Source organism: Dermacentor silvarum, chromosome 8 (genome assembly GCF_013339745.2).
Source record: "Dermacentor silvarum isolate Dsil-2018 chromosome 8, BIME_Dsil_1.4, whole genome shotgun sequence".
Classification (NCBI taxonomy): Eukaryota; Metazoa; Arthropoda; class Arachnida; order Ixodida; family Ixodidae; genus Dermacentor; species Dermacentor silvarum.
In genome coordinates, this window is record NC_051161.1 from 68058667 (window position 1) to 68070367 (window position 11701).

At 46.8% G+C, this 11701-nt stretch overlaps 1 protein-coding gene across 1 annotated transcript; it reads right to left on the minus strand.

The window, feature by feature from the left end:
- Positions 1-6298: 6298 nt before the first annotated feature.
- LOC119462192 (uncharacterized) lies at positions 6299-7200 on the minus strand. The gene has a single exon (XM_037723539.2). The coding sequence runs from the start codon at positions 7034-7036 to the stop codon at positions 6299-6301; it is 738 nt and encodes a 245-aa protein (XP_037579467.1). The 5' UTR covers positions 7037-7200.
- Positions 7201-11701: the final 4501 nt, after the last annotated feature.

The window sequence follows — 11701 nt, forward strand, 5'->3', positions numbered from 1 at the left end:
GAAGGAAACTTACAAAAGAATAAAATTGGATTGGAGTGCATACGGCAGGCATTGCCAAATCCTTAATGGGAGCTTTCTTTCGTTGAAAAGAAAAGTGCACAATCATTGAATTCTACCAGTGCTAACATATGGGGCAGGTTAACAAAGCAGTTCGAGAACAAGGACCGCACAAAGAACGACGGAAAGAAAAATATTAGGCCTAACGTTAAGAGACAGGAAGAGAGTGGAGTGGATCAGAGAGCGAACGGGGATAGCCGATATTTTAATTCACGTTAAGAGAGCAAAATGGAGCTGGGCAGGCAATGTAATGCGTAGGATGGATAACCGGTCGACCATTAGAGTTACAGAATGGATACCAAGAGAAGGGAAGCGCAGTCGAGGACGGCAGAAAACTAGGTGGGGTGATGAAGTAGGGAAATTTGCAGGCGCAAGTTTGAATCAGCTAGCGCAAGACAGGGGTAATTGCAGATCGCAGGGAGAAGCCTTCATCCTGCAGTGGACATAAATATAGGATGATGATGATGATGATGATGATGATGATGATGATGATGATGATGATGATGATCTAATAGCTGACGGCTACCATAGCGGCGAGCGTTGCCTTGCGATTGTTTCGCAGGAATGGTGTTCTGCCGACCATGCAGATGGATGCTTGGTATGTATTGGCAGGTTTAACCGGACGTGCGAGATGAAGGGCTTGGAACACGCTTCCAGTTGCATTATGGCGCCTTCAGCAAAACAAGAGGCGTCATCACACAACGCCACTATCTGATCGAGCATCATCACTTACAGGTTGAATGGGTGTTAAAGAAGCATGTTTAGAGTTCTTAATGATGATGTGTTGTTAAAACTGAAAGAAAAGCAATCAGAGTAAAGCCAAGAACGGGTATACAAGACGACAACTTGGTTTTGTGCATCGCACTTGGTAAAACAAAAAGGGGAAACGAAAGAGCTAGATATTGAGCAATTCGTGCATGCAGGAGCATGCAGAGCGGGAGTATAAATGGTCAGTCAGGCAGGTGCACTTGAGCAAGTGCACTCGCGCGCTAATAGCTTCTTTTTCTTTTCTTTGCTTTTCTTTTTTTTTACCAGCGATAGATGTGACCACGGTCCCAGTACATTTTACTCAGAAGATGGTCTGGGATCTAGCCAATTTAAAATCGTTTTGAGAGGGATAAGCACCGAACGTCATACCGTGGAGAGGTGCGCAATATATGTTCGATAGTTTCCTTGTAGCTACAGGAGTCGCATGACAAACTAGTGGTCATTCCAATGCTGTAGGAATAAGCGTTCATAAACGCCGCTCCCAGCCATAAGGGTACAGCAGTGCTGCTTCGCAGCGGGAGAGGCTTTATAATTAATGCATTCTGCCATTACTTACCTACGAAGCTGTGAGAAATAAGTTTCATTAAAGCAAGCGAAGGACTGCGGAATCAGCTATGAAAAAAAAACGATATGTGTTTAGTTAGGAGTTCAACAAACGGTAGATGTATTCGAAGAGCAAACGCAAATAGTTGGTATCACATTTAAGATTAATTGCTGGGCAGCTCACACATAAAAAAATGTATAGTAATTCAGTTTTCGTTGAGTATTTCTTTTGAGTTGTTGTAACACATTGACCACTAATTTTAAGGTTGAACTCATCATTGTCTTTCGATTGAAACTCTAGTGAGTACTTCAATATATTTCCTTTACATTTATTTAGGTGTCTGGTAAACCACACTAAAAAAAAATGAAACATTGAAAGACAAAGTATGGCGACTTTAGAGACATAACTTTTTCTGTTTTGTTTCTTACTGGTTCTGTAGATTCCCTAGAATATTTTGTGGTTGGCTTTTCCCGTTATCTTACAGCAAAAAAAAGAAGTTTCATAGTTCATTCTTTTATGGGAGCAACTTTCGCTGCCCTAGTGATCGACTACAGATTGTACGAAGTATGAAGGACTCAAATGCAGCGATGCGGCTGCAGCAGATCATACAGTTATATATGTATAACCACGCTAAACATACACATAAAAAGAAACCACGAAATCCGCGTCACTACGCGACTCATTTAAGTATCAGCTCTGCAAGTACACTATATGGCCATGCTATTAATGGCACTGACTGGCACGGTGAGCAGATGTATAATTTTCGAAAACTGGCGCTCCCAGGAGTTCGACGCCTGGGTGCCAGCAAGAAACGCTCAGAAAGTTTGTCTGACAATGCATATATTTCATCTAATGTTTCTCTTCAACGCACGAACTGATGAACCGCAGTGAAGACGCCCGTACGTATGAACAACGAGACCAGACACGGAAACTTCTAGCAGCAAATCTTCGAAGTCAAGCAGTGCTTCTTATTTTGTGTTTCACAAGTTGCACTTTTCGCGAGTGTTGCTGTGTGAGTGGGTAGAGTACACGACTACAATGCACAACAGCATACCAACCACTATAGCGTTATCGTACATCGCACAATCGACCGCAAAACCTTCATTCGTCAGGAATAAAAAAAAAGAAAACGAGAAAAGAAAAGCAGTGACGATGATTGGTGGGGTAGTGACAAAGGACTTACGATAAACCGGAGGCATTGTGTTCCTATATATATCAATAGCGAGATTACACCTCCACGCTATAGTACTGAGATCTCGCATCTCCGAGTTTTCCGTGCTGTTACAGTATTTATGTTAGATTTCTTTTTTTTTCTTACCGGGTCGGGTTTCTAGCGCATAACAAAAGATAAAACTGCCACTGCAAGATTTACGAGTCATTACGTCGCAAAATCCGCGACCGCACATACAGATCCGGCCTGCCGTAATCACGAAATATACTACGTCAGAAGCCGTCGCTGTTCTTCGTTTGAGCGCACGGCCGGAAACGACCACGCGTATGTATGTACACGTAGCTGCGCCCGCGGAAGCGATGATATGGCAGGCGAGCATGGCGGGAACTTCTCATCAAGGCCGTGATGACAATGTGGCCCGGACGCGGTCCAATGTCGTCCTTTCATATACCACGAGTGCGACACAAATCAATATGAAACGCATCAGGGCGAAGCAAACGCACGCAACCGCAGAGATAAAAAACAGAGCGTAAGGATCAAACCAGACATTGGGCTAGTGAAGTGCAACTGACAGCTCCACGAGCGTAGCACGTAGGATACTGAGTTTTTCGTGTCTTTTTTGAAATATTTGGGCCGGAGCTTACCGCCAACATCACTTAGCTCCGCGAGAACTAGGCCACACAACATTTGCTATTTTTTTCCACCTAGTGTTTCACCGAAGTTATGATGAGAAACAAACGCAAGATCTCTCACTGCTTTCGAGGCGATAGTGGCCTATAGCGTCGAGGTACGATATACGTTACGTTAGGGATCCGTGTTTTACTTTTTCACATGATCTTTGCATTAACATTTATTTTCGCGTATATTGCTATTTCTTTAATTATAACGCTTTCGTTTGTTATAACAATTTCTTATGTTATAACACGTTCGTTATATACGTTTTTAACATCTGCCTATAGACTGTGTCTTCAGTTCCCTTTAAGGAACCCCTGCGAAAATCTATAAGAACGTTACGATATCGCTTGCAGCGCTCGCTGACCCTGAGATAACTAATCAAAATAATAGGTGTAACAAAGGCCGAAGCAAGTAGCACATCCTGAACACTCTCGTCTGCTGCGATGCGAATAACGGCCTGCATGCCTGCAGGTTTTTTCGCACGTTCAAACAAAACATTTCAAACAAGTGCTTTTGGGATCGTCACGGGCTGCCACAATGCGATCTAGAAACCTGTAGCATTTGCGATGCATTTAGCGATCATTTGGGACAGCGATGGGGGCACGGATGAAGGCTAATTGCTTCACATACCTTTGCCCCAGCAAGCTCAACGTATTATTGTTGATACGCTGAATTTGATGCCTCAAAATGCTGATTTAAGCATGGGAAACTTAGCGCAATACCCGTGATAGCGTTTTTTACACACTCTCTAAAGTACCGACGTTGCGAGACAGCTTCGCATTCTGGCACGCACACTCTCGTTAGCTGAGTGGAATACTGCACATGCAAAGTGCACCAGACCGCACAAACTAAACCCTTCGTTGCAACTCGGACCTACCGTCCTGACTACACCGACGCGAGGCGTCTCTTCTGGGCCGGTTGTGGTTGGGAGTTGCCTTTACGAAAGCTTATTCAGCACTAATTGGAATGGCTGACAGTCCTGCATGTGATGTCTGCGGATGCGAGGAGAACAATGACCACTTATTGTGCCGCTGTTCTCAATTTGAAGCAGAAAGACAATATATGATTACCGCATTCAGGAAACTAGATGATCGTCCTCTGAGTGAACATACTATACTAGAACACCGTCCCAACCGATCATCGGCTAAAAAGGCGGTGAAGGTACTTTTGTGCTTTCTGAGAGCGTCTGGTTTGTACGAGCGCCTTTGACTCTGTAGTCCGGTCCGTGCACGTCTTCATACCCCCACCCCCCCCCAACCCTCTCTCTCTCTCTCTCCCTTCTTTCTCGTCCCCTTCTCTCTTCCCCCAGCGTTGGGTAGCCAACCGGACTCTTGACTGGTTAACATCCCTGCCTTCCTTATATCCCCCTCTTTCTCTTGACGCACTAAAGCGTAATTAACTTAAGTTATAGATAGCTCAGCAAACCGCAAAACCACAAAAAGTTATTTAGTTGTTATATTAAGTAAGTTTTACCTCAAATGCCTTTTCTTTTTCTTGGTAAAAGTATACTCTCCGTGACCAGAAATAAAGGTGACCAATTTGCTCTAATCTTCCTTGATTTGGAATAGTGTTCGGGCTATGCGGGGCTAAATTACCACGGAACGTTGCCAAATCCTGTATTATGGGCAAGTCCCAACGAGAATATTGCATCAGTTGAACAGCGTGGTCACATATGTAATCAAAATATCTAGCATGATTTTAAGTTGCACCTTCCGTTTGCGCCTTTAATTGTACAGGTCCTTTAGCTTTCCCCGTGTAAGAGAGAACGGGACTTATCGCTTTGTAATATCAACTTTAGTGTCTCGAGTTTATTTCTTCGTTGGGGTTGTAGCGGCGAGTAGCACGCGATATTGAGAAATGGCGGCATCTTTGCTCAAAACAAAGTGAACCAGTGTAAATAGTTACACTCGGTCCACCCACACTTGTCTTAACGATTGAAAGCCGAGCGCAGAAGCGCACGTTTTTCATCCACTCAACCCCGTATCCCTCGACATGGGCACCGTATCGTCTCTTCCTGTATTAAGCACGGCATATAACCGGCCGTACAGCCTATACTGGAGGTCCCATGAGGCCTCCAATAGATCGAATGGCCGTTGCATCATCTTTTTTTTTGTCCGTTTCTTCTTCTTCTTTCTTTCTTTCTTTTTTTTATTGCGCTTTACAAAGCATGCTGTAAACTGCTGCCATCGGCTGTCGCTATGGCAACGGTCAAGCCGCTGTCTCGTACCCGTATATTTGACGTGTGATGTCAGATCACTTGATGGGCGTTTCTGCGAGCGAAGCCACCACAGCCTTTTGCACTGCCCATCAAATCTTCGTTTCCACATTTAATTTTCATTCTGTTATGTTTAATAACGAAGAAAGCTAAGTTTTGGTGCCACTTGATGCGGTAACCATCGTGATAACGCGTTATCAAAGGCCGAAATCACAAGCCTTTCGTTCGTAGAACTGTTTGTTTTCGTTGTTGTTGTTTTGTTGTTTTGCCTTCGTTTATATCATACTGTATTTGCTATTCGATTGGTCGGATTCTGTCCTTATGCAAACCGTGCTGGTCCACTAACTGCTTTGTATATTATATCACGCGTACATTGTTTTGGTTATTAACGGTGACCGTTTTGAACCATTGTGTCACTGATCAATTTACCGCCGGGCGCAAGACATGCCTACTCTAGCTGAAAATTCTTCAATATTGTCGCAGATTCTGTAGCGAAAGAGTTGTGACCAATTAGATCACGCGCGATGCAAATGCGGTTGTACATTTTCGAATGTAAGCGAGAACGAGTGATTATTCGGAATATACAGTGGTGGGTGAGTATAAATATCGAACGGACTTGACCCGTCAGCAAAGGTTTCGACGACCGACGATTTGCTTACCGCTATTGTTGCGCATTGTGTTCTTTCTTGTTTTTTTTTTTTTGTTTTTTTTTCTGGGAACACGTTCACCCAATAAAGAGGTAGATTTTTGCCTCACAGTTATGGCACTGCCCTGGCTCTTCACCGTCAGTATGCAACGGTCCATATATCCAAGCGTAGCTCGTTGGCTCTTCACCGTCACACTATGGGTCCACATATAACAATCTTTCTCAATACGATGCGAATCCCAGCAGCGGGGTATATAGCTCCAAGTTGAGACAAAGCGCGAATGCCGTACCTGCGTGCAAGGTGTAGGCTTCGTCGTCGCCGTGGAACTGTTGCCGGATGACGATCAGGAGCAGTCCGTAGGCGCCCTGCAAGCCGTGCGTGAGCATGTGCACCAGCAGCGCGCATGCGCACACCACCCAACCCCAGCCGCCCTCCGGATAGTAGTGCTGCCGGATGGTCGAAACGCTGGGCTTCTCGAGCGCGGCCTTGGACACGCCCGGGACGTCGCCTCCCTCCTGGGTCTCGCGCCTGATGGCGTCCAGCACGCACGAGACGCTGGGCGACCGCCGCACGGCCTCGTTGTTCTGGATGCCCTGGCTGATGTAGTAGGGACTCCTGGGGTCCGTCGACACCGCCGACTTGGAGCGGTACTGGCGCGGCCGCGGGCACCGGAGCACCGCGGCGGCCACGGCACCGCAGCTCTTCCCGTCGCCATTGCCTTCGGTCGACTGTCCGCCAGTCGAGGCGTCGGCTCCCGAGACCCGTTCATCGTCCACCTGCGCGACCGAGCCTGGTTCGGCGACGCGAACGACTTTGGACGAGGAAGCAGCAGCGTTGCCCTCGGCGGGAGCTGCCTTGGAGGTGGACGGGCCCGGGTTGTTGTTTTCAAGGCACGCGGTCGACGTGGACGGCTGCGGCCACAGCTCTTCCGGCAGGTTCTCCGGACGCGCTATGGGCATGCTGCGGCGCGGCGGCCCGCATGGTACAGGCTGGGCGCAGGGCGGCGGGTGGAGCGGCAACGGCGGCTAGCGGACGGTGCTGTCAGTGCGGACAGGGTGAAGCGTGACGGAAAACGGACGTTGCTCGCGTGGTGGAGGCACGTCCGAAATCCTGTCCAAGTGCGCGTTTGAGAATTCGCTGAAATCGTCGGGTTACGTTGTCGTGACTGCACAAGTGCATGCGATTGTCAGAGGGAGAGAAGAAACCATGGTTTGCTCTCCAGACAAATGTTAAGCTTGACGTTAATAACGGGGTAAAAGTTCAGGCTTTAGGCAAAGTCCGACTGTTCCCTTCATTTACGGTGGTTCGCGGGCACATCGACCGGCCAAGTTTTCTTTCTACGGAGGATCTCCGAAAAATTCATAGTTACATTTTGACGAGGAAAGCAAAAACGTATGCCGTCACCGTAGTTTACCACAGGTCGGACGAAGTTGATTTCGGAACGCTCACTTCGCGGCGTCGGCACGGAAGCCCATTCACGCACGAACCGGTGCGTCTTACAAAAACAGGTGGCCGCAAACGTGAAACTCACAAATCGAAGTGATCAGGACAACACTCCGGCGGCTATCACACCGCATCAGTGTAAACACACAACACACACACAACACACGTGAAGGAGGCGTGCGCTTAGTGTCGGAGGCAACGCGGAGAGGCACAAATCCACCGGCAGGTTCCGTGTTTCTATCTCAGCGACGGGTCCCCGATCTCCGGAGCTTCGGAAGTAGCGCACGCGGTCGCCGATCACCTGGCGGCGGCTTGATAGAGAGAGAAGGGGTCGAAGCTATGCGAAACAACGCACAACTGCGCCGGAAGGTTGAAGCACCTCCAGCGCGCGCGGCGTCGGTAGCGACTGCGCCGGGAGCGGTCTCCGCAGCTTCACCGTCGGGAGCCGACTGAATCGAAGCTCGCGCGCTCGGCCCCTCCCCGGCAGCGCGCGTAAAAAGAAGGGGGTCGCGCGCGCGTGCGTGCGTAAGCGGGCGGTTGCAGCCGCGTGCGTAGGTTGTGGTGGGAGCGGAGGAGAAGGCTCCTTCCGCCTCCTCCTCTTCCCCGGCGGCTCTCTTCTTTCTCTTCCTTCCGGACTTACTTGCCTCGCTCCTCCAGCGCTCGCATCTTCTTGTTCGCGCGTCCGCGGAATAAGATGTGGAAGATGTGGAAGAGTTCTCGGGGTAGCTACTACGATCGAATCAGAGACGCCTAAGCCCTCCAGTATAAACGTAACGCTGAGTGCCTGTAACTCTTACTTCCGATGGTATATGTGCAAGGGATCGATCTTGTTGGTGTTGGCATGTTGATATATATATATATATATATATATATATATATATATCAAGACTATACTCGATTTTTGGTAATCACAACCATGTAAAGCCAACTGGCAATTAGGTCAAGGATAGCATACGTGCAGTTAGCTCTGGTTGAAATTGAAATGTAGAAAATAATAAAAAAGGGGAAGTGGACGAAAAGATAACTTGTCGCCGGCAGGGACTGAACCCATAACCTTCGCATTAAGCGTTCAATGCGCGCTACCAGATTGTGCTACAGCGACGGCCATCAAGCCGTCCTCCAACTTGGGCATTTATGTTTACTAGATCCAGCCCTGGGAGTGCTGGCCAGCACCACCGACAGCCATGACGGGCGGATGTAGAACATTAATTTTTTGACCGATAGCGTAACGTAACACTTGAAACCATGGTATGCTACCTAATGGCATCAAGGCTGCCAGATTCGACACCCTCGATCGCTATGAATGAACGAGAAGGGAAACAGAGGGCTTTGATTTCTGTTAATCAGTACCATATAAAACCAGGAGGCAATGAAGCCAAGGAAAACATAAGGGTAATTAGCTGTGACTCACATGCACTTTAAATTTCAAGTTTCTATTATGCGTGCGCCCGTTTTCTGATATATTAAGGACCTGTGCAAAAGGGCCATCGTGTTACGCGTTTTTGTACATCTCCGTGAATCTCGCCTCTCACTTTCTGTTACTTGTTAGATTCTCTGTCTGCCCGATTTGATTAATGTCAAACCTTTATGCTAGCCTAAGGTAGTTATACCTTGCGTCGATGCTAGACAGCACATAGCCTAGGTATATATCTCTCGTAACTGTATATAACCTCTTATTGGCAGAATTCTTTTGTCTTAAAGGGACACTGTATAGTGAAACACTTAATAAAATAAAATAAGTTTATATTAATGAAGTACTCTTGACGAACTCTACTTTTGTTGAGTTCGCGGCAATAACGTAGTTTATTAGAAAAGAAACTGATAGTCAAAGTTTCCTATATGAATTTGGCGCCGGAACGTCAGTTACGTCCCACTGACGTCCCACGTCCCACTGACGTCACGCAGTCACTGGGACGTCACGATATATATACATATATATTCTTTAATTTAGGCCGTTGTGGTTAAGCCGTTGTGGTTAAATTTTCCATGTTCACTTTATGGTTGTTTTAGAACACAATGTATGTCATCTTTACCGACAAAAGCTTAACTGGACTCGAGCAGATGGCATCAAATTCCGTTACGTCAGCGGCGAGCTTGTGCGGGAACTTCAAGGTGACGTCACGAACTATCCTTCATTCTTGCGTCTTTCCTGGCGTACCGAGCGTACGATTTCTACACATAAAAACATAATAGTGCTTTCATAGCCTTTCGATAGGATGTAATCCACGTGCATTGATACTTGAACTGTGAGTAGAAATTTGGTGATCAAGTAGACCAATCAGCGTAGGGCAGAGTACACCACATCGCCTTGCGAGACGCCGCGTAAGGTTTAATGCGAAGTAGTAGGGCCATCATCGGTGCTAACAAAGAATGACCTCCGAGGGAGAGGTAACTGTATATCCCGCGAAACATCCGACTACCCACGCCTACCGCTTCCAGAGCGTCGGGGATTGCGTCGTGCTGTGACGTCGTATGCTCCTTTGACGTCGAGGTATAAGACAGCGCAGACATATATACTTGCAGCCTAAATTTAATGCGTTGGCATTAGGAGTGTCGAAGTGGAAAAAAAAAGTGTATGTGCGTGGAGTGCGTGAAGCCGGTGAGCTGCTGGAGGTAGAGAGACGACAGGATAGATTAGAAGAGTGCATATATACGTACATATAGTGCAGCTGATGGTGTTATGCTCCGAACCACTGTAAGTGCAAATCGCTCGTCGAAGTGGCAGGACGTTTGTCGAGCGAGCACTTGAACAACACTTTGTAATGTGGCGTAGGCCGTTTAAATCATGGATCCGGGTACTGAAAGAGGTGCGAAGCAATCGCATTTACCGCTAAATCGCCATTGAAATTTTCTGTGCTCTATTAACAGGTCGATGACATCGTCAAGTACACGAACGGCCACGCGAGAAACCTGCAGTGGCGTCTGGGCAGACATTGCGCTATTCCGGATACGTCTCCAGCCGTGCGAGGATCATCGTCTCCATCAGCTTGCCCACGCAGCTGGCTAATTAATGCATTTGGGCGGTGTGATGCAACATCCAAGGAAGACTTGCCAGGCTTCAGAAGTGGAACTAGGCGTATAGTCTTTCGGCGTAGGGGCACCACGTCATCTTGCCAGGATGATACCGTAAGTAACCCATCTACTTTGAGTGATGATAAAAGCTGCAGTTGGCTGTATTATTCGATGCCTTTAGCATTGCAGATGTTCCGCGACGGCGGGTATTTCTAGAACCTGCATGAACTAGTATTCAGAACTCGTGCAGGGAACAACCGAAACCGAAAAAGACGATACAGTTTAGAATGTGGGACGGTGTGCAAAAAGGGCCTGGCTAAAGTATCTAAAGAGTAATTACGAGATAAATTCAGCTAGAGAGGTAGAATGTCTCATCTTGAGAGCGAGGAAGACGAGAGGAAAGACAGGAAGGCTAGTGGAAAGACTGACTGCTATCCTGTACGTGCTTGTAAGGCGTGTGAGGGAAATAAAAATAAAACCGGACAATACGAAAATAGATAGAACTAAATAAAAGAAACATTTGTAGCAGTTATTTACTTATTTACAGAAAGATTCAGAGAAGCATACGACGTATCAAACAAGTGAGCGTAAAAATGGACAACAAAGTCTAATACATAAAAAAAGGATCATTTGCAGAATCGTTAGAATATAACAAGAAAGGTAGACATAGGTGACATTATACATTGGCAAAGAAGTTTTCCCGTTAGCAAAAAACAGATTCCAGCTCTTTCAGAAGCATCATTAGTTCACGGAAACACGTAGGCTATGTTAACGTAATCGTAGCCCGATATTGAGATAATGAATTTCGGGATGTGCTCGCCGCGAAAGCGTGTTCCAAATATTCGTAGTCGAAGTTGATCGTTGTCCACCTTCCTCGACTTTCCTCTACAAACGCTAGGCGCAATGTTTCTTTGATGTGTTTTTTTTTTCACAAGTGATCAGCGCATGCTTATGACGCAATAAATAAATGGTGTTGACACTTTAGGGCTTAAAGCGGCAGGCTGTCTGTCACCAACACTTAGGGTAGCCCGATTTTGTTGACCATTTACAATTTTGTTTGTTTCTCAGGCACAGGTTGTTATTCTTGCGCATACCCGCATCTTTGCTTCAGGCCAGGTTTCGCAGAGTGCACACGCGCAAAGGAGCCGACAATTTCAATTCATTCATTC